The sequence below is a fragment of the Salvelinus namaycush genome, chromosome 13, assembly GCF_016432855.1.
Source record: "Salvelinus namaycush isolate Seneca chromosome 13, SaNama_1.0, whole genome shotgun sequence".
In the NCBI taxonomy this organism is placed as follows: domain Eukaryota; kingdom Metazoa; phylum Chordata; class Actinopteri; order Salmoniformes; family Salmonidae; genus Salvelinus; species Salvelinus namaycush.
In genome coordinates, this window is record NC_052319.1 from 13328837 (window position 1) to 13356069 (window position 27233).

At 44.5% G+C, this 27233-nt stretch overlaps 1 protein-coding gene across 1 annotated transcript; it reads left to right on the forward strand.

Annotated features, from left to right (window-relative positions):
• The first annotated feature begins 343 nt into the window (after positions 1-343).
• On the forward strand, positions 344-27139 carry LOC120057870 (rap guanine nucleotide exchange factor 4-like). The gene is made up of 26 exons (XM_039006341.1): positions 344-425; positions 853-917; positions 6139-6245; positions 6384-6505; positions 6621-6804; positions 6978-7062; positions 8759-8819; positions 9048-9124; positions 9451-9597; positions 12586-12716; positions 13719-13804; positions 17373-17451; positions 18207-18357; positions 18626-18714; positions 18807-18837; positions 19001-19079; positions 19561-19707; positions 21184-21281; positions 21642-21767; positions 22180-22358; positions 24660-24750; positions 24907-24957; positions 25196-25283; positions 25957-26021; positions 26112-26166; positions 26287-27139. Exons 1-26 carry the CDS (start codon positions 365-367, stop codon positions 26412-26414), a joined length of 2583 nt encoding a protein of 860 aa, XP_038862269.1. The 5' UTR covers positions 344-364; the 3' UTR covers positions 26415-27139.
• The last annotated feature ends 94 nt before the right edge of the window (positions 27140-27233 follow it).

A 27233-nucleotide genomic window follows, 5' to 3' on the forward strand; every position in this document is an offset into this window, starting at 1 on the left:
TGGTTTGTGAGATGAAGGATCATTTAAATGAGACTGCAGCAGTTGTGACGCTTCTGAATACTCATAACTGCCAGCTGGGAGTCTCAGCTGTGTATTTACATAGTCCTCAATAGACACGTTGATTAAGAGAAGCGAGTATAGGGGAGAGACGCATAATACTACAATCCAAATGATTCCATGGGTTATCACCTGACATAAACAGGTGACCGTAGTTCACAATGAATTACATCGTTATCTTGAATTGAATTGCATCGACACACTGTATAATAAACCTTGTAGTGTTGAGGATTTGGCTTGTGGCTTGTTCTACCATGTCTAATAATAAGACTGCTCTTCTGTCTCTCTGTAGAAATATCGTCAGTGCATGGCTGGACTGCTAGCCCCATCTTATGGAGTTATGGAAAGTGGTGGACCCAGCCCTGACAGTGAGTACAAGACTACAGCGCCGTCAGCAATGTCCATCTACGATGCTCCTTACTGGCCTACCTCTCACCTTTACTATGGAAAAAGTGATATCAGCAGTCTGAAAGTCATGTCTAAGAATTGGGGTAATTTCCCCTCCGGAAAAGGTTTTGAAGTGTAATAACTAATTGTGTTTTTCCTGAGGGGGGAAAAACATCATCCTCTTCTTACTGTAGAAATCTCCCTTGGCGACTGATGACGTTATGTAACTCACTCCTCAAGGAGATTTTAGTTGACACATATCTACATTCAACATATCATTGAGATGATGTATTAACATCAAAGTATATTTGTGAAAATGCACCAATTGTTGCAGAGAAATAAGTAGTGACGTATTGGCTTTCAACTTTTTACCGATGATTGACTACACATTTAAACATTTTCATTCAGGAATGCCGGACAAAGAGAACATAAGCAACAACGCTTTTGGATCCATCTCTAAACATCTGAGTAAGGTACAGTAGAACGTCCTGAACGCAAAACTGAGACTTCATCATTACATATCAGAATGACTTAGTTTCACCATCAAACATTGATTTTTTGGATGATGATAGTGGACATTCAAAAAGCATTGTGTGACTATGGCGGTAACCATGTGATCTTGGCAACCCAGAGACAAAATCTAACGTAAATGACCAGCTACTCATCTGTGTACAAGAGATCAGTAACCACTTTATGTGAAGTGAATATCATCCAGATTGAACACTGTTGTGAATGGAAGAGTGACAGCGGGTGGTAAAGGGACAGTTATTTACTCCTATTTACATGCTGCTTGCGTGGGCCCTGATCTAACAACATCCTCTTTAGTTACCAGAAGCTCAAAATAAGTCTGGAATATCGAGCTTGTTTAAAGTTTGACTAAATATAAACAAGATGGCAGCTGAGACCAAGCTTCCGTTAGTGTGCAGCATGTCCTTAATAGTTCCCGTTCCACCTTAACCCCGTTGGGACTTCCTTACCTCCATACAGATAACATGGTGCTACTCTGGGGTTTCATGATTTATTACGGCTTGGCCTTTGTTCCTGTTTATTTCTCTCCAGACCAGCCAAAACATGTGCACTAGAAATAACTACAATGATAATTGTAATTTTGTTGTTTTTTAGCAAATCCCCCCTGCGGTTGAATTGTTGGTAAATATTTGCCTAACTCGAAGGCTCTACATATTGTAGTCATAACAACAACAAAAAAATGCAGTGACTTATGTAATTCATGTGCAGTGCCTTCGGAAAGTATTCAGACCGCTTGACTTTTTCCACATTTTGTTAGGTTACAGCCTTATTCTGAAATTGATTAAGGGAAAACATTTTTTTTTTAAATAAATCTACACACAATACCCCATAATGACAAAGCAAAAACAGTTTTTTAGAAATGTTTGCTAATTTATATATATATATAAAAAACTGAAATCACATTTACATAAGTATTCAGACCCTTTACTCAGTACTTTGTTGAAGCACCTTTGGCAGTGATTACAGCCTCGAGTCTTCTTGGGTATGATACCACAAGCTTGTCACACCTGTATTTGGGGAGTTTCTCCCATTCTTCTCTGCAGATCCTCTCAAGCTGTCAGGTTGGATGGGGAGCATCGCTGCACAGCTATTTTCAGGTCTCTCCAGAGATGTTCGATCGGGTTCAAGTCTGGGCTCTGGCTGGGCCACTCAAGACTCAAGGACATTCAGAGACTTGTCCCGAAGCCACTTCTGCGTTGTCTGGGCTGTGTGCATAGGGTAGTTGTCCTGTTGGAAGGTGAACTTTCGCATTTTCATCAAGGATCTCTCTGTACTTTGCTCCATTCATATTTGCCTCAATCCTGACTAGTCTCCCGGTCCCTGCTGCTGAAAAACATCCCCACAGCATGATGCTGCCACCACCATGCTTCACCATTGGGATGGTGCCAGGTTGCCAACAGATGTGACGCTTGGCATTCAGGCCAAAGAGTTCAATCTTGGTTTCATCAGACTAGAGAATCTTATTTCTCATGGTCTGAGAGTCCTTTAGGTGCCTTTTGGCAAATTCCAAGCGGGCTGTCATTTGCCTATTATTGAGGAGTGGCATCCGTCTGGCCACTCTACCATAAAGGCCTGATTGGTGGAGTGCTACAGAGATGGTTGTCTTTCTGGAAGGTTCTCCCATCTCCACAAAGCAACTCTAGAGGTCTGTCAGCGTGACCATCGGGTTCTTGGTCACCTCCCCGACAAGGCCCTTCACCCCCGACTGCTCAGTTTGGCCGGGCGGCCAGCTCTAGGAAGAGTCTTATTGGTTCCAAACCTGTTCCATTTAAGAATGATGGAGGCCACTGTGTTTTTGGGGACCTTCAATGCTGCAGACACTTTTTTTTTACCCTTCCCCAGATCTGTGTCTCAACACAATCCTGTCTCGGGGCTCTACGGACAATTCCTTCGACCTCACAGCTTGGTTTGGCTCTGACATGAACTGTGGGACCTTATATAGACAGGTGTGTGCCTTTCCAAATCATATCCAATCAATTTAATTTACCACAGGTGGACTCCAATCAAGTTGTAGAAACATCTCAAGGATGATCAATGAAAACAGGATGCACCTGAGCTCAGTTATACCCAGATACAAATAGACTTCCAGTCACTGTGCTAAAGCCAGTTAGCATTGGCTTGCGACACTATCTCTTAACTTCCTTCATACTAGACCTAATTTCCAAAATTCTGAAGTATCCCTTTAAGCATCTATGTAAGTATTGTTCTTGGCTGTGAGAGAAATGAAGTTAGAAAGGAGGTGTTATAGAGTTTGAACAGTCGTTATGTCCACTTTATAGTATAGAGTGCTGCTGTATGTATAGTTCAGTTTGATTCTTCTCTGCTGTAGAACTCATGAATACCACATCCATACATGACTTGTTCAAGGTGGTTTCTGTGCTGTGGGTCCAAGGGTTGGGATGTAAGCACAGACAGCAGACACCAGCTGTTGATTTAACTTCCGATTTAACAGGGCCCTGTTGACAGTGGAGGTTGTTAGCATGGTTGTCAATTGGGTATGGCCCAACACCAACAATTGAAAATGGGCTACTGAAATCATTCCAATCCTGATTTTTAAAGGCAGATGCAGTTTAGCAGTATTAGCAGGCTGACTTTAGGACCATGGGAATGCCTGGGAGCGGGAGGGAAGGCTGTTGGTATGGCTGGCTGGCTTTTTGGAGACTGCATCTATACAGCTGTCATTTTGCCATACCCTAGGTTTATCTGAAAGTACGCCCTTGGTTGATAGTGGTAAAGGCTACATCTTCACAAGGGCCTAATCTCTGTCATCATTGATAGGGAGGGAACTGTGACCATTCACTAAAGTCTGTATCGTGTGTCATACAATCTCAAATGTTCTTATCATCCCTGTCCTTCATTTTGTGCTTTAATTTTGAAATCCATTTTTAAAAATGTTATTTAACCAGGTAGGCCAGTTGAGAACAAGTTCTCATTTACAAGTGCGACCTGGCCAAGATAAAGCAAATCAGTGTGACAAAAACATCAACACAGAGTTACACATGGGATAAACAAACTCAATAACACAGTAGAAAAATCTGTGTACAGTGTGTTCAAATTAAGTAAGGAGGGAAGGCAATAAATAGGCCATAGTGGGAAAGGTAATTACAATTTAGCAATTAACACTGGAGTTAGTGAGGGAGATACAAGTCTCCAACTTCAGTGATTTTTGCAATTCGCTCCAATCATTGGCAGCAGAGAACAGGAAGGAAAGGCGGCCAAAGGGGGTGTTGGCTTTGGGGATGATCAGTGAAATATACCTGCTGGAGCGCGTGCTACGGGTGGGTGTTGCTATGATGACCAGTGAGCTGAGATGAAGCTGAGCTTTACCTAGCAAAGACTTATGGATGACCTGGAGCCAGTGGGTTTGGCGACGAATATGTAGCGAGGACCAGCCAACGAGAGCATACAGGTCGCAGTGGTGGGTAGTATATGGGGCTTTAGTGACAAAATGGATGGCACTGTGATAGACTGCATCCAATTTGCTGAGTAGAGTGTTGGAGGCTATTTTGTAAATGACATCGCCGAAGGATCGGTAGGATCTCGGTAGGGTTCGCGCCCAGGCTCTGTCGCAGCCGGCCGCAACCGGGAGGTCCGTGGGGCGACGCACAATTGGCATAGCGTCGTCCGGGTTAGGGAGGGTTTGGCCGGTAGGGATATCCTTGTCTCAGTATGTAAAAATGTAATAAAATGTATGCACTCTACTGTAAGTCGCTCTGGATAAGAGCGTCTGCTAAATGACTAAAATGTAAATGTAATAGTCAGTTTTACGAGGGTATGTTTGGCAGCATGAGTGAACCAGGCAAAGCAGTCATTAGCGAAACCAAGGCTGTTGAGTCTGCCGATAAGAATACGGTGATTGACAGAGTCGAAAGCCTTGGCCAGGTCGATGACGACTGCTACACAGTACTGTCTTTTATTGATGGCGTTTATGATATCGTTTAGGACCTTGAGTGTGGCTGAGGTGCACCCGTGACCAGCTCGGAAACCGGATTGCATAGCGGAGAAGGTGCGGTGGGATTCGAAATGGTTGGTGATCTGTTTGTTAACTTGGCTTTCGAAGACTTTAGGAAGGCAGGGCAGGATGGATATAGGTCTGTAACAGTTTGCGTCTAGAGTTTCTCCCCCTTTGAAGAGGGGGAAGACCACGGCCGCTTTCCAATCTTTAGGAATCTGACGATACGAAAGAGCGGTTGAACAGACTAGTAATAGGGGTTGCAACTATGGCAGCGGATAATTTTAGAAAGAGAGGTCCAGATTGTCTAGCCCAGCTGATTTGTAGGGATCCAGATTTTGCAGCTCTTTCAGAACATCAGCTATCTGGATTTGGGAGAAGTGCGGGAGGCTTGGGCCAGTTGTTGCGGGGGATGCAGAGCTGTTGGCCGGGGTATGGGTAGCCAGATGGAAAGCATGGCCAGCCGTAGAGAAATGCTTATTGAAATTCTCGAGTATTGTGGATTTATCGGTGATGACAGTGTTTCCTAGCCTCAGTGTAGTGGGAAGCTGGGAGGAGGTGCTCTTATTCTCCATGGACTTTAGTGTCCCAAAACCTTTTGGAATTAGTGCTGCAGGATGCAAATTTCTATTTCAAAAAGCTAGCCTTTGCTTTCCTAACTGACTGTGTATATTGGTTCCTGACTTCCCTGAAAAGTTGCATATCGCGGGGAGTATTCGACGCTAGTGCAGTATGCCACAGGATGTTTTTGTGCTGGTCAAGGGCAGTCAAGTCTGGGGTGAACCAAAGGGTATATCTGTTCTTAGTTCTACATTTTTTGAAATGGGCATGCTTATTTAAGATGGTGAGGAAAGCACTTTTTAAAGAACAACCAGGCATCCTCTACCTACGGGATGAGGTCAATATCCTTCCAGGATACCCGTGCCAGGTTGATTAGAAAGGCCTGCTCGCAGAAGTGTTTTAGGGAGTTTTTGAAATCCATGATGTTTCCGTGTGTACGTGTGTGTGCGTTTTTCAGTCAATGTCATTTTACTTTTCATAAATCCTTCACAGAAAGCCCAGCCAAACTTCATCCTAAATCCATTTCTCAGGTAGTAAAGGCCATCACACCAATAGAGGCCATCTCATCTGTATCTGTCCATTGATCTCCTTTTCTCTCCTCTATTATAAGGCATGGCCTCTCCTCTAGTATAAGGCCCATTTTCTCCCCACAGGTCCCATCTGAGAAGATCATGCGAGCAGGGAAGGTTCTACGTGATGCCATCCTCTCCAGAGCTCCCCACATCATCCGAGACAGGAAGTACCACCTGAAGACATACAGGTGGGTTGGAATATCCCCTGTACCATGTACACCTGGCACACTCATATCACAGTACGTGTACGTCTGTCTGTTTGTGTGTTGGTAATGTTTGTTTTTTGCTGTATGTATTTCCTGATGTGATGTGTGTATCTCCTGCAGGCAATGCTGTGTGGGAACAGAGCTGGTTGACTGGCAGATGCAGCAGAGCTCCTGTGTTCACTCTCGCATTCAAGCAGTGGGCATGTGGCAGGTGCTGCTGGAGGAAGGAGTTCTCAACCACGGTGAGCCAGAACAGTCCAGTAGACCGTACTAAGAGTAACCTCGCTGTCTGTCTGTGTGCATGTGAAAGCCGGTCCATTTCTCAACCCGTCTGTGTTCTGTTTGTTGGGGTTGCAGTGGACCAGGAGCTGACCTTCCAGGACAAGTATCTGTTCTACCGTTTCTTGGATGATGAGCAGGAGGACACTCCCCTGCCTACTGAGAAGGAGGCCAGGGAGAGCGATGAGGAGCTGCAGGATACCCTCCTCCTCCTCTCCCAAATAGGCCCTGACGCACACATGCGCATGATCCTGAGGAAACAGTAAGATCAGAGATCACCACCTGCGGGTAGGATGTATGCAGGTCTGGAAAGTTTGGGTTAGGGAAGATAAATAAGATATGTAAGCAAAGTGCAAAGCTGATGCGAAGGTCCTGTTTAAAGTTAATACGTTTTAAAATTATTTGTTTTATTGGTGCATGTTTCCCCTTCCCCAGGCCAGGACAGAGGACAGCGGATGATTTGGAGATAATTTATGAGGAGCTGCTCCATATAAAAGCCTTATCGCACCTATCCACCACTGTGAGTACAGATTCGGTTACATTCATAATTCATTGTCGGCCTGTATACAGTGGCCTGCGAAAGTATTCACCCCCCTGTCATTTTTCCTATTTTGTTGCCTTACAACCTGGAATTAAAATGAATTTTTGTGGGGTTTGTATCTTTTGATTTACACAGCCTGACTATCACTTTGAAGATGCAAAATATTTTTTATTGTGAAACAAACAAGACAAAAAAACAGAACTTGAGCATGCATAACTATTCACCCGCCCAAAGTCAATACTTTGTAGAGCCACCTTTTGCAGCTATTACAGCTGCATGTCTCTTGGGGTATGTCTCTAAGCTTGGCACATCTAGCCACTGGGATTTTTGCCCATTCTTCAAGGCAAACTGCTCCAGCTCCTTCAAGTTGGATGGGTTCTGCTGGTGTACAGCAATCTTGAAGTCATACCACAGATTCTCAATTGGATTGGGGTCTGGGCTTTGACTAGGCCATTCCAAGACATTTAAATGTTTCCCTTTAAACCACTTAAGTGTTGCTTTAGCAGTATGCTTAGGGTCATTGTCCTGCTGGAAGGTGAACCTCTGTCCCAGTCTCAAATTTCTGGAAGACTGAAACAGGTTTCCCTCAAGAATTTCCCTGTATTTAGCGCCATCCTTCAATTCTGACCAGTTTCCCAGTCCCTGCCGATGAAAAACATCACCACAGCATGATGCTTCCACCACCATGCTTCACTGTGGGGATGGTGTTCTCGGGGTGATGAGAGGTGTTGGGTTTGCGCCAGACATAGCGGTTTCCTTTATGGCCAAACAGCTCAATTTTAGTCTCATCTGACCAGAGTACCTTCTTCCATATGCCTTTTGTACACCACTTTGAGATATCAGCTGATGTACGAAGGGCTATATAAATACATTTGATTTGATTTTGGCGAACAACAAACGTGTTAGCTTATTTTTTTCTTTAAGCAATGGCTTTTTTCTGGCCACTCTTCCATAAGCCCAGCTCTGTGGAGTGTACGGCTTAAAGTGGTCCTATGGACAGGTACTCCAATCTCTGCTGTGGAGCTTCAGGGTTATCTTTGGTCTCCTTGGTGCCTCTCTGATTAATGCCCTCCTTGCTTGGTCTGTGAGTTTTGGTGTGTAGCCCTCTTTTGGCAGGTTTGTTGTGGTGCCATATTCTTTCCATTTATTAATAATGGATTTAATGATGCTCTGTGGGATGTTCAAAGTTTCTGATTTTTTTATAACCCAACCTTGATCTGTACTTCTCCACAACTTTGTCCCTGGCCTGTTTGGAGAGCTCCTTGGTCTTCATAGTGCCGCTTGCTTGGTGGTGCCCTTGCTTAGTGGTGTGGCAGACACTGGGGCCTTTCAGAACAGGTGTATATATCATGTGACAGATCATGTGACACTTAGATTGCACACAAGTGGACTTTATTTAACTAATTAGGTGACTTCTGAAGGTAATTAGTTGCACCAGATCTTATTTAGGGGCTTCATAGCCCACTTTTCAGTTTACTTTTTTTTTTTTTTCACTTCACCAATTTGGACAATTTTGTGTATGTCCATGACATGAAATCCAAATGAAAATCCATTTAAATTACAGGTTGTAATGACACAAAATAGGAAAAAGGCCAAGGGGGGTGAATACTTTCGCAAGGCACTGTATGATGTCAACCCTCTAACCTAGCTGTGTTTTCCCCCCATGCTTCTACAGGTAAAGAAGGAGTTAGCTGGAGTCCTGATCTTTGAGTCCCATGCCAAAGCAGGAACCGTGTGTAAGTAGTTTAACACTGCCTCCATGACCAGAGTTCAACCCCTTTTAACTTGATCAACTTTGCACGCTATTCATTGATTTATAAATGCATCATCTATATGGAGGCAGAAAGAAAATCCCGGATTAAATAGTAAATCCTTCGTAGTTGTTTCTGTAAGTTAATGCATTGAGATGCATTCTTGGAAATGTTTTGTTGGAAAATATCAGTTTTGTTATCATTTTCACTTAGTGTTCAATCAAGGGGAGGAAGGCACATCGTGGTACATCATTCTAAAGGGCTCCATAAACGTTGTCATTTATGGAAAGGTAAAAAAAAAAAAAGATTGTTCAAATGTTATTTGAATCTGGCATCTCATACGACTCATCCCCATTTGATCAGTATTCAGCTAATCACTATAGCCAATTATAGAAAATATGAGAGTGGATAAATTACGTAGCAGATGTAAAAGTATTGTCCGCTGAACTTGTTTTTTTTTTATGTGATAAAAGCCATCTATTTCTTTTTAGAAGCACTTTTATTTCTGATTTGGTGTGTTGACTGTTTGGAACTTTTGAAATGATCAAATGGTCATCTTATGCCCTTTAAGGCACAGCCATTCTTTGTTTGCTTATTCTTGTCCTGTTTCACATAGGGGGTGGTTTGCACGCTGCATGAGGGAGATGACTTTGGGAAGCTTGCCCTGGTCAACGATGCACCCCGCGCCGCCTCCATTGTCCTACGAGAGGATAACTGCCACTTCCTACGTGTGGACAAGGAGGACTTCAATCGGATCCTCAAAGTGAGTTATCTGGGGAAGTCCTGTTTGTCCTCACAGGAGATGGCATGGCCCCCTCCACCTCTCTGTCCACTAAGTGAAATTCCACTTTATCTGTATTCAATGGTATAGTCGCCTCTATTGTTTGAGATTCGGATTCAACATTGCAGCTTCTAAAAAGAGAGGTGTAAACGTTCATCAGAATGATGCATACATTAACCAGTTGTACCAGTTAAGAGTCAAGTCCCTGTTTTCATATATAATTGTTTTAATGATAGACTACTATCAACTTTGTGGTTCAATGGACAGTTGTCTGGTGGCGAGGTACGGTATAAACGCTAAAGCCAAACTGTCAGCTGTCAGTCTCTTAGCCCAATGGCCGGCAGATGGCGATATTGAGTCGTTGCCATCTTACCGTCCAAATGCTTGTATGCAGCTGGCAATACACTCATATCCCCGTGGACCGGTTCGTACCTAAAACATTCTCCATTCAGGCTGCAAATGCATCAATTTGCTCCTGAACTAGATTTGATGGTGAGAAGGTGGGAAAAAACTGGGAAAATATGCATACTTTATGAAACACCATTTTCCACCACCATGCTAAAGTGGTTAATACCTAGGAAGGAACGCTAGTTCTGGATGTTGCGTATCACGTTCAGCCAATCAGGCTGCAACATTCTGCATGCAGGGCGCAACATCAGGAAGTAGCATTAGCCATAAAGAAAGCACGCATATTTTCCCCTGTTTTTTTCCTCCGTGTCAATAAATCTAAACTCATCAAAAAAAGAAACATTCTCTCGCTGGCAACTGCGTTTATTTTCAGCAAACTTAACGTGTAAATATTTGTATGAACATAACAAGATTCAACAACAGACATAAACTGAACAAGTTCCACAGACATGTGACTAACAGAAATTATATAATGTGTCCCTGAACAAAAGGGGGGGGGGGGTCAAAAGTAAGTCAGTATCTGGTGTGGCCACCAGCTGCATTAAGTACTGCAGTGCATCTCCTCCTCATGGACTAAACTAGATTTGCCAGTTCTTGCTGTGAGATGTTACCCCACCCTTCCACCAAGGCACCTGCTAGTTCCCGGACATTTCTGGGGGGAATGGCCCTAGCCCTCACCCTCCGATCCAACAGGTCCCAGACGTGCTCAATGGGATTGAGATCCGGGCTCTTCGCTGGCCATGGCAGAACATTGACATTCCTGTCTTGCAGGAAATCACACACAGAACGAGCAGTATGGCTGGTGGCATTGTCATGATATAGGGTCATGTCAGGATGAGCCTGCAGGAAGGGTACCACATGAGGGAGGATGTCATTGCAGGCAATCTCAACGCTGTGCGTTACAGGTAAGACAACAAGCTCAGTCCGATGATGCTGTGACACACCTCCCCAGACCATGACGGACCCTCCACCTCCAAATCGATCCCGCTCCAGAGTACAGGCCTCGGTGTAACGCGAAAAAATAAATGTATTAAAAGATGTGCCCTGGCCGAGTCTATAACGATAAATGCGAATCCGACCATCACCCCTGGTGAGACAAAACCGCGACTCGTCAGTGAAGAGCACTTTTTCCAGTCCAGCAACGGTGGTTTTGTGCCCATAGGCGACGTTGTTGCCGGCGATGTAAGGCAGGTCTTCACCAGACAACAGGCCTACAATCCCTCAGTCCAGCCTCTCTCAGCCTATTGCGGACAGTCTGAGCACTGATGGAGGGATTGTGCGTTCCTGGTGTAACTCGGGCAGTTGTTGTTGCCATCTTGTACCTGTGTGATGTACCGATCTTGTGCAGGTGTTACACGTGGTCTGCAACTGCGAGGACGATCAGCTGTCCGTCCTGTCTCCCTGTAGCGCTATCTTAGGCATCTCACAGAACGGACATTTATTGCCCTGGCCACATCTGCAGTCCTCATGCCTCTTTGCAGCATGCCTAAAGCACATTCACGCAGATGAGCAGGGACCCTGGGCATCTTTTGTTTTTTTTCAGAGTCCGTAGAAAGGCCTCTTTAGTGTCCTAAGTTTTCATAACTGTGACCTTAATTGCCTACCGTCTGTAAGCTGTTAGTGTCTTAACGACCGTTCCACAGGTGCATGTTCATTAATTGTTAATGGTTCATTGAACAAGCATGGTAAACAGTGTTTAAACCCTTTACAATGAAGATCTGTGAGGTTATTTGGATTTTTACGAATTATCTTTGAAAGACAGGGTAATAAAAAAGGGACGTTTCTTTTTTTGCTGAGTTTAGTTCAGGAGGAAATCGACGCCTTTGCAGCCTGAGTGGAGAATGTTTTAGGTACGAACCATCAATACTAGATCAATATCGACATCTGCCTGCGTTTGGGCTATCAGTCTCTCTACATTCTCCCTCCACAGCCTATTGTTTAGCTCCTCCCACATGCAGCTTGCATTGGACATTGATAGGACATCATGGTCTTGATTGTGTCTACTGAAAAGCGGATGGATGATGAACATCTGTGTGATCCACAGAGGCAGACCCTTTGTATGCGGCTCATTGAGTCTTCCTCCTGTAAATCTCCTGTTGGCTTTGGACTGATGAGCTTCCCAAACGGCACCCTATTCCCTATAAAGTGCACATCCTGGTCAAAGTAGTGCACTACATAGACAATGGAGTGCCATTTGTGACTCCACCTCAGTCAAAATGCTGACCGCCCAGTCTCCCCGTCAGTTGTACTAGCAGACTAATCCACCATGCTTACAGTACCATAGTTCTGATGGGACGATGTAATGTAGTGCAGCCTCCATGTTAACTACCAGATGCCACTAGAGTCGGAGAGAGAAGTCATCCCAGACATTTTGGGGGATGGTCTACTCTGCAGGATTTGCTACAGTACTATTCAGTCGGAAATGTATTTATTCATTTTCAAAATCTTGTAATCCAGATAACAACCACTTGTAGTCATTAGGAATGGCATGTCATTTCATAATAAAACATAACTACAGTACAATGATTTATGATGACATAATGATCAATTGTATGTGTCTAGGATGTGGAGGCCAACACGGTGCGTTTGAAAGAGCAGTATCAGGATGTTCTGGTCCTGGAGAAGAGCCCCAGCAGCAACAGCCAGGCCTCCACCCATGGCTCCACCACCACCACCTCCTCCTCACACTACAAGTACTGAGCTAACTCTCTATCTGTCTCGCCCAGTCATCCCCTCACAATATGATTGAACTACTTTCTGTAGCAGCACTGTTCAATAGAGGTAGAGTTCTATAGGAAGTTAAAGGGGACTGTGGGTGTGTGAGATACTCTCTCCTGTTGGGAGGGTCGTGTGTGTGTGATAATGTCTCTTGACGTTAGATTCATAACATGGAGTGAGGTTAGTGTGAGAGGCTCTTGAAATTTGCACAGAGTGAGTGTAAAAAGTGGGTGAGTTTGTGAGCTACCCTCGGCTAAAGAGTGTATAGTAGTGTAGATCTGGTTGCCGGGGGTAGAAGTTCTAGTGTGAAGCCAAGACTGAGGCTACAAGGCTGCAGACGTCTGTTAGCTACTAGCTAGTCTTAATGGCAGCTGCTGTCAGTGACCGCGGCTGCAGTAATGGAGAGAGACACATTAATGGTAATGACTGAGAGATGGGCTCCCGGGGAGAAGGCAGGCCCCGCGGGTCACAATCACTCCGCCAGGGTAGGCCTCTAATCAACTACAGCGCCAGTCACATATGAAGAGGGTGTCAAGCTCCTCTCCTTCCCCCGTGGAGTGCCTGGCACACACCGCCTGCGTCCCAAACGGCATCCTTTTCCCTACTTTCTTTTTACCAGGGCCCTATAGGGAATAGGGTCCCATTTGGGACAGACACGGCTCGTCCTCTCTCCCCTTAACTAGCCAATCACAACAAGCCTGGCTGTAGCGTGTTGATTCTTATGGTCGAGTGGTGGTCTCTTCCTCTGTTTTTACCTATGGAGAGCCTTCCACACCCTTTCTCACCCAGCCATCCCCCTAAAACCTACATCAGTGGTCAGGACCTCTTTGACTGTTTGTGGATTGTTATCTAATGTAGTAATCACAGCCAGGTATTCAGAGGACACAGGTCATTGAAGTGTGGCATAGGAACAGTAGTGAGCACTAGCAGTAAACTTGATTAATGAAGTAGGTGATTGATTGACACTGCCATTCCAGATACACTGTGATGTACGGGACACCGGAGAAGATTCTGGAGCACTTTCTGGAAATGATGCGACTGGACTCTCACCTTAACGAATCAGGTAGAGTAGTGCACTCTGTCACTCATAACATCTCTCGCCACTGTGGACCATTGTATTTCTGTGTAAGGAGCCTTTAAAAAAAATGTTGTACCTTTTATTTAACTAGGCAAGTCAGTTAAGAACAAATTCTTATTTTCAATGACAAATATTTCAACCCTATGTGATATATATAGATATTTTTTTATTAATATTTTTTTTAAAGCTGCCGTCTTATCGGCTCTTAACCAACCATGCTATTTTGTTTGTTGTTTTGCGTTGTTCGTAACTTGTTTTGTACATGATGTTGCTGCTACTGCCTCTTATGACCAAAAAGAGCTTCTGGGAATCAGAACAGAGATTACTCACCTCAAATTGGACGGAGTTCTTCTTCAATGAGTCGGACGAGAGGGATATACTACGGACACCCGACCAGGCCCAGATCCCCGTGATTCGTTGGAAAAAAACTTAGGTTTTGCGGAAAGAGATCAGGATGCCTTGTGAGGGTCAGGCGACGAGTGGCTAATCTGCCCTTGCATTCCGTTCTGCTAGCTAACATTCAATCACTGGGGAAAAAATGGAACGAACTGAAAGCACGTAGATCTTAACAACGGGACATTAAAAACTGTAATATCTTATGTTTCACAGAGTCGGGGCTGAACGATGACATTAATAACATACAACTGATGGGTTATACTCACTATCGGCAGAACAGAACAGCTGCCTCTGATAAGACACGGGGCGGGGGCCTATGCATATTTGTATACAACAGCTGGTGCACAATATCTAAGGAAGTCTCAGGGTTTTGCTAACCTGAGGTAGAGTATCTCATGATAAGCTGTAGACCACACTATCTACCTAGAGTTTATCTGTATTTTTCGTAGCTGTCTTACATACCACCACAGACCGAGGCTGGCACTAAAACCGCACTCAATGAGCTGTATTCCGCCATAAGCAAACAGGAAATCGCTCATCCAGAGGCGGCGTTCCTAGTGGCCGGGGACTTTAATGCAGGGAAACTTAAATCAGTTTTACCTAATTTCTGTCAGCATGTTAAATGTGCAACCAGAGGGGGAAAACATTCTAGACCACTCCACACACAGAGACGTACCAAGCTCTCCCTCGCCCTCCATTTGGCAAATCTGACCATAACTCTATCCTCCTGATTCCTGCTTACAAGCAAAGATTAAAGCAGGAAGCACCAGGGATTCGGTCTATAAAAAAAAAAAGTGGTCAGATGAAGCAGATGTTAAACTATAGGACTGTTTTGCTAGCACACACTGGAATATGTTCCGGTTCCAATGGCATTGAGGAGTACACCACATCAGTCACTGGCTTTATCAATAAATGCATCGAGGACGTCGCCCCCACAGTGACTGTACGTACATACCTCAACCAGAAGCCATGGATTACAGGCAACATTTGCACTGAGCTAAAGGGTAGAGCTGCCGCTTTCAAGAAATCCCGCTATGCCCTCTGACGAACCATCAAATAGGCAAAGCGTCAGTACAGGACTAAGATTGAATCGTACTACACCGGCTCCGACGCTGTGGCAGGGTTTGCAAACTATTACAGACTACAAAGGGAAGCACAGCCGAGAGCTGCCCAGTGACACGAGCCTACCAGATGAACTAAATAACGTTTATGCTCGCTTTGAGGCTAGCAACACTGAAACATGCATGAGAGCATCAGCTGTTCCGGATGACTGATAACGCTCTCCGCAGCCGATGTGAGTAAGACTCATGTCTGTAGCCATGAAATGCTTTGAAAGGCTGGTCATGGCTCACATCAACACCATCATCCCAGAAACCCTAGACCCCTCCAATTTGCATACCGCCCCAACAGATCCACAGATGATGCAATCAGTATCGCACTCCACATTGCCCTTTCCCACCTGGACAAAAGGAACACCTATCTGAGAATGTTATTCATTGACTACAGCTCAGCGTTCAACACAATAGTGCCCTCAAAGCTCATCAATAAGCTAAGGACCCTGGGACTAAACACCTCCCTCTGCAACTGAATCCTGGACTTCCTGACGGGCCGCCCCCAGGTGGTGAGGGTAGGTAACAACACATCTGCCACGCTGATCCTCAACACGGGGGGGCCCCTCTGGGGTGTGTGCTCAGTCCCTCCTGTACTCCCTGTTCACTCATGACTGCACAGCCAGGCACGACTCCAACGCCATCATTAAGTTTGCCGATGACACAACTGTGGTCGGCCTAATCACTGACAACGATGAGACCGCCTATAGGGAGGAGGTCAGAGACCTGGCCGTGTGGTGCAAGGACAGCAACTTCTCCCTCAACGTGACGAAGACAAAGGAGATGATTGTGGACTACAGGAAAAGGAGGTCCGAGCTCGCCCACATTCTCATCAACGTGACTGCAGTGGAGCAGGTTGAGAGCTTGGCCTCCACATCATCACCAACAACCTAACATGGTCCAAGCACACCAAGACAGTTGGGAAGAGGGCACGACAAAACCTATTCCCCCTCAGGAGACTGAAAAGATTTGGCATGGGTCCTCAGACCCTCAAGTTTCTACAGCTGCACCATCGAGAACATCCTGACTGGTTGCATCACTGCCTGGTATGGCAACTGCTCAGCCGCCGACCGCAAGGCACTACAGAGGGTAGTGTGTACGGCCCAGTACATCACCAGTGCCAAGCTTCCTGCCATCCAGGACCTCTATACCAGGCGGTGTCAGAGGACCCTAAAAATGGTCAGACTCCAGCCACCCTAATCATAGACTATTCTCTCTGCTACCGCACAGTAAGCGGTACCGGAGCGCCAAGTCTAGGTCCAAGAGGCTTCTAAACATCTTCTACCCCCAAGCCATAAGACTCCTGAACAGCTAATCAAATGGCTACCCAGACTATTTGCATTGCCCCCTCCCTCCTCTTTACACCACTGCTACTCTCTGTTGTCATCTATGCATAGTCCCTTTAATAACTCTACCTACATGTACATACTACCTCAACTAACCGGTGCCCCCCCCCTGCACATTGACACATTGACTATGTACTGGTACCCCCTGTATATAGCCCTGCTATTGTTATTTACTGCTGCTCTTTAATTATTTCTTATTCTTATCTCTTACTTTTTGGGGAATTTTTTTAACTGCATTGTTGGTTAAGGGCTTGTAAGTAAGCACTTCACTGTAAGGTCTACATCTGTATTCGGCCCATGTGACATAAGATTTTATTTGACTGTAATGTAGATGAATGTGTTGTGTTCGTCATGGCTGTCGTGTTTAGATTGTCTCTGTATCAGAGAGAGAGCGAGCATCCGGCCTCCATGCTGCTGCTGACCTGTTTGTTCATGTTTATAATTAGCAGCGCATCACAGGGCTGATCTAATTACGCTTGGACTCCTGGCTGCTTTCATGTCCCAGCCGTCTGCGGTGACAGAGCCAGCAGCCATGTGTGATCAGGCCTGTAGTACTGTCAGCCTGCTGGCCTGGTCTGGCATCCTTTCATCTGACATCACAGGTGCCCCCCTTTCTCTCTCATGCTTTTTCTCTCTCTCTCTCTCTCTCATGCTTTCTCTATCTCTTTTTCTCTGTCGCTCTCTCTCTCTCTGTCTGCTCAGATCCAGCTCTGGATGACTTTGTGCTCATGCACTGCGTCTTCATCCCTAACAGTCAGCTGTGTCCGGTGCTCATGGCCCAATATCCTTTCAGTCACTGAAAATAGCAAATAATTACCGTATGTTTTTGTGTGTATTTCTACTGGTGAGTATCAGTATCCCTTCTATGTATTTAAAATCGCAGAGTAGGATCTAGGATCCTGTAACGGTCGTTCTCCTCCTCTTCGTCCGAAGAGGAGGAGTAGGGATTGGACCAAAGCGCAGCGTTGTTATATGACATAATGAAGTTTATTAAAGTAAGACGAAACACGAAAACACTATAACAGACTACAAAACAAATAAACGATGTAGACAGACCTGACTTGAGAACTTACAAACTACGAAGAACGCACGAACAGGAACAGACTACATACACGAACGACAAACGAAACAGTCCCGTGTGGTAGACATACAGACACGGAAGACAACCACCCACAACAAACAATGTGAAACAACCTACCTATATATGGTTCTCAATCAGAGGAAAACGTCAACCACCTGCCTCTGAGAGCCATACAAGGTCAATTAACACTGACACTTAACATAGAACAAACAACACAGACTGCCCACCCAGCTCACGTCCTGACCCACTAAACACAACTATACAAAAGGAAAACAAGGTCAGGAACGTGACAGATCCGGTCTGCCTTGCCAAATAATCATATTCATTGTGACTTAAATTGTAAAATGGATCCTGAATCAGAACTTCTACTCTGAGACGCTTGCTAGGCCCCTGGACTAGATGTGAGTCAGTGAAGATGTAGCGCAGATGTGTTTCTGTCCTTAACTGCCCTGCACCTACCATGCTGAGGCGTCCCAGGGCTCAGAACAGGAGCGTCTTGACTATACCCTGAACAACAAGAGGAGGGTGATCAGGCTGGTGCTGCAGTGGGCCTCAGTACATGGAGACCACCTGCAGGAGGAGGATGCCTCCCTCGCCTTCCTAGAGGTCAGTGGATGCATACCAAGTACCACCCTATTCCCTATATAGGGCACAGAGCCCTGGTCAAAATGAGTGCCCTATGACGAGAATAGGTTGCCATTGCAGATGTAACCAGTGTCTTCCTCACAAACCTTAATTAATAGGCGCTCTTATTCAGCTTGTTGCTTAAAAATATACCGTTTGCTGTAATAGTATTAGTGATTTGTCATTTGATAATCCAAATTAGTTTGGGCTCATTAATCTCTCCTCATTGAGAGTGCGTTGTGTGCTGCAGGAGTTCTTTGTGTCTGTATCTGATGATGCCAGGCTGATTCCTGCTCTGAAAGATCAACTCCCAGAGTTAGAGAAGATAGTTAAAAACAAGTAAGTGTGTGAATGTATTGTTACTGTGTTGTACTTATCTTTAGTGTCCCTTGCTTCAGCATGATGTAATCTCACTTTGTTTGTCTTCTCAGCTCTGATGACGCCAGATCCTCTCAACAAAAGGTATGTCACCCAGCTATGACACAAGCACTGCAGTCATATTCTGTGCTTTTGTTTTCATTGTCAGCCCGAGCTACATTTCCCCAAGCTACATCCTACTACCACCCATGGTTTTGTTGTCATGTTGTTGAACCAACACACTTCTGTCTGTCCTGTTCTGTTCTAGCACAAAGTCCTGTTGAGGCAGTTCAGCATGGGGGATGAGAAGCTGCAGAAACGACAGGCCATCAAGACTAATGATGAGAGTAAGTATGGCATAGTGCAGGGTTTTCCAACTTGGCAAAAGTATATAATATTTGACTAAAACAATCATTTCAAACCTTTGTTTATATTTTTAGATGATCACGTCTCTCTATTATGCGTGGGAATACTTGGGAACAGATTTCCAAAATTAATATCACTTGGAGCTGATTTCCTGGTGTTTTTACAGTCTTATGTCCAACAATGAAAATTCAAAAAATATATATATACAGTGTGTATGTGTGTGTGAAAACATGCAGGATATGCGTTAGAAAAGAGCTAGCTATAAGTTATAGAAAAGCACAGTTTAGCAGTCATGAGCCTTTTGGCCTTGCAGCCAGGAGTGACAGTGTTTTCTAATCTGTTTTGAACCTCTACCATGACAAGGCTGATGCACTTGGCCTCTGATCTGTCTTCCCAGTACCCACCCCTCAATCCTAAATATTAAGGGACCTGCATTGTGCTCTGTGCTCTTTCCCCATGCAGTCCTGTTCAAAGTGTACTGCAGCGACCACACCTACACCACCATCCGGGTCCCCATGGCCGCCTCGGTCAGAGAGGTCATCAGCGCAGTGGCCGACAAGCTGGGGTCAGCGGAGGACCTTCTCCTGGTCAACCTCAGTTCGGCCGGAGGTGAAAAGGGCCACAGCTATACGCTAATCAAACGATGGTGGTTGACAGTCTTTCCACACATGGCCTGCTATTTACAGATGCTATGAAGCTCATTAATCAGGCCTGATTTACTAGAAATGATTGGGTGTTGGTGCTGGATTGGTCTGTTTCAGTTACCCAGTATATGCTCAATATAGGGACAGGAGGGCCATGGCCTGCAGTAGAGCAGCATAGAGAAAAGGTCGGGGCAATATTGCTGCAGGCTTGCTTCAACTCATAAGATTCTACACCTGCATGTTGCCGCCATCGCCTGGGACTTGCTGTATGGATATTCCAATGTCTCTGCCAGGGTGTACTAATCCACCTCTTTCTCTGGCCTATGTTTAAACTGCGCTTCACCCGTACCAAGTAGTAAATAAAGCCATAAGCGCTGCTCCTTTGTCTCTGAGATCCTAATCATATTGCCCATACATCTGTTATTTACTAGCATTTGTTTTGCTGCTAAGAATCTGGGCCCAATTCTCTGCTGAGGACTCAGAGGAAGATGGATGTCCCCGTCTGTCATGATCAATGCAATATTGCCAGTTCTAATGCGATCATAAATTCATCCTCTTCCTAGTGTTTTTGACCATTTTCTTTGATAATAAAGTTAGAGGACGACTCTGGGTAAAAGTGACTAGGCAATCAGGATTGAAAATTAACATAGTTGCAGCAGTGTGTGGTTGTGTGTGTGGCATCAATATGCATATGTGTGTGTTTTGTGGGTAGAGTCCTGTGAGTGTGCGTAGAGTCGGTGCAAAAAAGGTTCAATGCAAATAGTCCGGGTAGCCATTTGATTAACTATTCAGCAGTATTATGGCTTGGGGGTAGAAGCTGTTCGGGAGCCTTTTGGTCTGACTTGGCGCTCTTGTATTGCTTGCCATGAGGTAGGAGAGTGAACAGTTTATGGGTAGGGGTCTTTGACAATTTTCCAGGTCTTCTTCTGACACCGCCTGGTATAGAGGTCCTGGATGGCAGGGAGCTCAGCCCCAGTGATGTACTAGGCCATCCGCACCACCCTCTGTAGCGCCTTGCAGTCGGCTGCCAAGCAGTTTCCATACCAAGCGGTGATGCAGCCAGTCAAGATGCTCTCAGTGGTGCAGCTGTAAAACTTTTTGACTAACCGGTGCCCCCGCCCATTGACTTTGTAGTCTCGCTATTGTTATTTTACTGCTGCTCTTTAATTACTTGTTACTTTTATCTCTTCTTCTTATCCGTAGTTTTTTTAAACTGCATTGTTGGTTAGGGGCTCATAAGTAAGCATTTCACTGTTGTATTCGGCGCATGTGGCTAATAAGATTTGATTTGAATTGGTCGGGAGCCCGTAAAACGGCTGATATCCACTGCAGCGTCAATACCCTTGTTATGCGACTTCAGAACAGACCATAATAACATGCTAATGTACTGTATTTAACATGATCATGTTTTAATTATCGCTCGTTTGTTGTTTTCCTTCAGATAAAGTGGTGCTAAAACCCAACGATATTTCCGTCTTCTCCACACTCAGCATCAACGGCCGTCTATTTGTCTGTCCCAGGGATCAACTGGATTCATTGGTGCGTAAATACCCCTCAAAAACATATTGCCCAACAAATGAACAATGCAGAAAAACAAGCATTCAGACCCACGCAACTAATTCCGAGGTTTTCCTACAAGCTACATCTCATGCAGCTGTTACTATGAAGCATGTTGCGTCTCATGTTGTGTTTCTCTAATGGAATATATTTGTTTTAATCGACTGACATATGTTCACTGGCCTGAGGCTACTGTTGCAATTCGACTTGTTATAGTTGTATAACTGTCATTGTAGCTATCAGAACAGTCCTGTATTTCATATCAGTGTTAGTTGTATGATGAAGAATGATATACAGACAATTGTAAATTATACAGTATATTACGTTTGCGCAATATTTCAGATGCCCTTACCAGAGCAGGAAGGACCCTCCACAGGCTCCATGGGCAGCTTTGAGTTGATGAGCTCTAAAGACCTGGCCTACCAGATGACTCTCTACGACTGGGAACTCTTCCACTGTGTACATGAGGTGCCTCAGACCAATGAGGAATTACTTGATTCTATGGCTGCGTCCTAAATTGCACCCTATTTCCTATACATGTTTCGTGCACTACTTTCGACCCCTGCCTAATGGGGAATAGTGTACCATTCTGGGTGCAGGCTGTCTTCCTACACTATTCGGCTGTCCCCATAGGATGTAGAACCGTTTTTGGTTCCAGGTAGAACCCTTTTGGGTTCCATGTAGAACACCCTGTAGAAAGTTTTGGATTCCATGTAAAACCCTATCTACCTGGAACCAAAAAGGTTTCTTCAGAAGGTTCTAGATGGCACCTTTTTTTCTAAGAGTGTATCAATCAACTATTAAACCAATATATTGATACATTATAATGGAAACTATCAGGGACACGGTCATTGACTTTCTCTCTTGCCCTGTTCTACAGCATGAGCTGATCTACTATACATTTGGGAGGAAGAACTTCAAGAAGACCACGGCCAACATGGACCTGTTCCTCAGGAGGTTCAATGAGATTCAGCTGTGGGTGATCACAGAGATCTGTCTGTGTGCTCAGCTCAGCAAGCGTGTTCAGCTGCTCAAGAAGTTCATCAAGATCGCTGCCCAGTGAGTGGCCCTTGCCTTGTCGCCCTTTCTCTCATGCACGCACGTTTGCGCACACACTGTCTCCACTGACTGCAGAGCTGTAGTAGTAGAATTGCATACCTGTGTCACTGTCACCCTCCCAATCAATCCCTAAAGGAAAGGTTTAAATGTCAAGATTAACAAATGTGTGAATGGCTGAATGTACAGTGCATTCGTCAAGTATTCAGACCCCTTGAATTTTTCCACATTTTGTTACGTTACAGCCTTATTCTAAAGTTGATTAAATAGTTTTGTTTTCCCTTATCATTCTACACACAATACCACATAATGACAAAGCAAAAATAGGTTTTTAGAAATGTTTGCAAATGTATTAAAAATTTTTAACTGAAATATCACATTTTCATAAGTATTAAGACCCTTTACTCAGTACTTTATTGAAGTGCCTTTGGCAGTGATTACAGCCTCGACTCTTCTTGGTTATGACGCTACAACCTTGGCACACCTGTATTTGGGCAGTTTCTCCCATTTCTTCTTTGCAGAAACTCTCAAACTCTGTCAGGTTGGATGGGGAGCGTTGCTGCTCAGCTATTTTCAGGTTTCTCCAGAGATGGTTCAATGCAGGAGTGGCTTTGGGTTCAAGTCCGGGCTCTGACTGGATGCTCAAGGACATTCAGAGACTTGTCCCGAAGCCACTCTTGCAATGTCTTGACTGTGTGCTTAGGGTCGTTGTCCTGTGAGTCTTCGCCCCCCAGTCTGAGGTCCTGTGTGCTCTCGAGACGGTTTTCATCAAGGATCTCTGTACTTTGCTCCGTTCATCTTTCCCTCGATCCTGACTAGTCTCCCAGTCCCTGCCGCTGAAAAACATCTGTACAGCATGATGCTGCCACAACCATGCATCACCGTAGGGATGGTATCAGGTTTCCTCCAGATGTGACACTTGGCATTCAGGTCAAAGAGTTAAATCTTGGTTTCATCTGACCAGAGAAACTTGTTTCTCATGGTCGGAGTGCGCTTTACGTACCTTTTGGCAAATTCCAAGCGGGCTGTCATGTGCAGAGGAGTGTCTTCCGTCTGGGTACTCCACCATAAAGGCCTGATTGGTGGAGTGCTGCGGAGATGGTTGTCCTTATGGAAGGTTCTCCCATCTCCACAGAGGAACTCTGGAGCTCTGTCAGTGACCATCGGGTTCTTGGTCACCTCCCTGACCAAGGCCCTTCTCCCCCAATTGCTCAGTTTGGCCAGGTGGCCAGCTTTAGGAAGAGTCTTGGTGGTTCCAAACTTCTTCCATTTAAGAATGATGGATGCCACTGTGTTCTTGTGGACCTTCAATGCTGCAGACATGTTTTAGAACCTTTCCCCAGATCTGTGCCTTGACATAATCCTGTCTCAGAACTCTACGGACAATTCTGTCGACCTCATTGCTTGGTGCTTGCGCTGACATGCACTGTGAACTGCTGAACCTTATATAGACAGGTGTGTGCCTTTCCAAATCATGTCCAATCAATTGAATTTACCACAGGTGGACTCCAATCAAGTTGTAGAAACATCTCAAGGATGATCAATGGAAACAGGATGCACCTGAGCTCATTTTAGAGTATCATAGCAAAGGGTCTGAATATTATGTAAGGTATTTCTGTTTATTTTTTTTATTTTATACATTTGCAAAAATGTCTAAACAAGTTTTCACTTTCTAATTATGGGGTATTTGTAACGGTCGTCATAGTCGTTCTCCTCCTCAGACGAGGAGGAGCATGGATCGGACCAACACGCAGAGTGGGTAGTGCTCATGATAATTTATTAGATCGAAACTGAACACTAACATGAAACAAAATAACAAAATGAATACAACCGACAACAGTCCCGTGTGGCACGAATACAAACACGGAAACAAACACCCACAAAACACACGTGAAACCCCGGCTGCCTTAGTATGATTCTCAATCAGGGACAACGATTGACAGCTGCCTCTGAGAATCATACCAGGCCGAACACAAAATCCCCACATAGAAAATCACACATAGACAAACCCACCCAACTCACGCCCTGACCAACTAAATAAATACAAGACAAAAGAAAACAGGTCAGGAACGTGACAGTATTGTATGTAGATTGAGATTTTTTTTTATTTTTCTTTGATCAATTTGTAACGTAACAAAATGTGGAAAAAGGGAAGGGGTCTGAGTACTTTCCGAATGACCTGTACATGTATCATTTTGGTAATGACAAGTGTTTCCTTCATGACCCCCTGTGATGACTTAAATTAGTCACACGTAACATGTTACCTAATACTGATAAATCTTTGGACTACTTTCTCTCTAACAGCTGTAAGGAGTATAAGAACCTCAACTCCTTCTTTGCTATTATCATGGGCATGAGCAACCCAGCCGTGAGCAGACTGAGTCAGACCTGGGAGGTGGGTGGCTGTCCCACTGTCTTTCTGTCTGTCACTGTATGTCTGTCTGACATTGTGCATCTGTCTGTCCAACAACACTCACATGTGTTTAGCACCTGCCCAAGAATATAATGATTTCAACTATCTGTTAACTTTCCCTGTTACTTGTGTTGACAGAAACTACCCAGCAAATTTAAGAAGTTTTACAGCGAATTTGAAAGCTTAATGGTGAGTACTCTAAACTATTTTTAGTCCCACATCAACCATTCATCCACTCACATAGTCTCTAGCCTTGCTTTCTAAAGCTTTAATTTATTCAAATATTGAATTCAAACGTCACATTCTTGCATGGTCATTTGTCATCTAACAATGTATGTATTGAGCTGCACCACCCTTGGCTGTGACTGTGATGTGCCCACGTAACATGGTTGTGGCAGATCTCAGAACAGTGTGAGTATTTCCACAGGACCCGTCCAGGAACCACCGGGCGTACCGACTCACTGTGGCCAAGCTGGACCCGCCCATCATTCCCTTCATGCCGCTGCTGATCAAAGGTCAGTGCAGCCCAACACAGCTCTCTCCCACCGCCTGTATGACACTCCATGCTTTACCCAACACAGCTCTCTCCCACCGCCTGTATGACACTCCATGCTTTACCCAACACAGCTCTCTCCCACCGTCTGTATGACACTCCATGCTTTACCCAACACAGCTCTCTCCCACCGTCTGTATGACACTCCATGCTTTACCCAACACAGCTCTCTCCCACCGCCTGTATGACACTCCATGCTTTACCCAACACAGCTCTCTCCCACCGCCTGTATGACACTCCATGCTTTACCCAACACAGCTCTCTCCCACCGCCTGTATGACACTCCATGCTTTACCCAACACAGCTCTCTCCCACCGCCTGTATGACACTCCATGCTTTACCCAACACAGCTCTCTCCCACCGCCTGTATGACACTCCATGCTTTACCCAACACAGCTCTCTCCCACCGCCTGTATGACACTCCATGTTGTTTTACCCATTATCTTACCTATTGAGAGGTTTATCCTCACTGCCTCTTGTGTGAAGAAGTTATTATCAGCAAGTTTTGATCTCTTTTTGGAGTGTCAGCCTGCGACAGTGTAACTAGCTTCTATATTGTTTGCTCTTGTCAATTCCAATCCATATTCTTTTGTCTATGTTCTATGTGTGCAATCATATTGCTATTATCTTTCCAGACATGACTTTCACTCATGATGGAAACAAGACGTTCATTGACAGTTTGGTCAATTTTGAGAAAATGGTAAGGCCCTCCCTGAGGATATTGATTTTGACATTATATTGGAAGTCTAAAATCATAATGGTAACATCTATGTGTTTTTTTGTTTTTCAGCGAATGATCGCTAATACAGTGAGAATAGTGAGATACTGCAGAAGTCTGCCATTCAGTAAGTAAACATAACTGTCTCTTAAAAGTATTCAATTGACTGGGAACGTTTCTAAGTGCTTGGGCGTACAGGACACTGTTTATAATAAAGATGGTATTTCTCTTTCCCATCGTCTCTCAGGTGCAGAACCATCTCAGACCAGTAAGAACCACCCGGACGTGAGGAGCTATGTGCGCCAGCTGACTGTGATTGACAACCAGAGAACACTATCTCAGTTCTCCCACAGACTGGAACCACGCAGGACCTGAAGCTTGGACGGACACTGGACATGTCACATGCTGTTGCTCCACTGCCAACAATAAGCTTGCTTTATATGCTGTACCAGTACACACACATATCCACTCTGCTACATGGAACTTTACATTATTATACAGTATAGTCACGTAAGCTGCAGAGTTCATCAGCTACACCTTTAACTGTATTTCAAATGTCAGTATAATTTCTGCTTCTTGTTTTCTTTTGTGTATTGTTTTCATTTTTGTTATCAATGGGCAGCAGTCACTCTGCTTTAAATTTCACCAAGTCATTTCCAAATTCATCTCATTCTCATGTCCCTGAAGCTCTATTTGATTCTTTGAAGTCACCAGCCCCATGAAAAGGACACAATCTATAAAGCAAATTATTGTTTGGAAATAATCATCCATTTGATTATTGTATAATAATCTGTGAGGTTTGTTAAACAGATCACTTTTCCAGATGGAAACATTGGCTCTTACTTCACTCTCTAACCTCCTAAATTCCAAATCCTGATATTCAGATGTGGTTTCCAATCTTTTTTCTAAATCAGATTTGATGCTTTTTATTACACATGTTGTACAATGTGTTCATATATGTATTATGACCTCAGCATGCAATGATTTGAGATGTTGGGCTGGGATATACAGTATGTGAGAACATTCCTCTTTGAAAGTCTCTAAGGTTATGGTTTTCTGCAAACATTTTAGCCATGTGTATTCTGTAAATATTAAAAATGAATTTGATGTATCTGCTGATGATGCTGTCCATTTGATTGTCCATTGATTCATTTAATAATTAGTTAGTATAAATAATTATGAGCTGAATTTTTT

Bases quoted from the DNA above. Each gene is read 5' to 3' on its own strand.
- LOC120057870 (XM_039006341.1), top strand. From the start codon at position 365: ATGGCTGGACTGCTAGCCCCATCTTATGGAGTTATGGAAAGTGGTGGA. The intron at 426-852 runs GTGAGTACAAGA...ATTTTCATTCAG, and splicing joins TGGTGGACCCAGCCCTGACA to GAATGCCGGACAAAGAGAAC. The intron at 18,715-18,806 runs GTAAGTGTGTGA...TTGTCTTCTCAG, and splicing joins GAGAAGATAGTTAAAAACAA to CTCTGATGACGCCAGATCCT.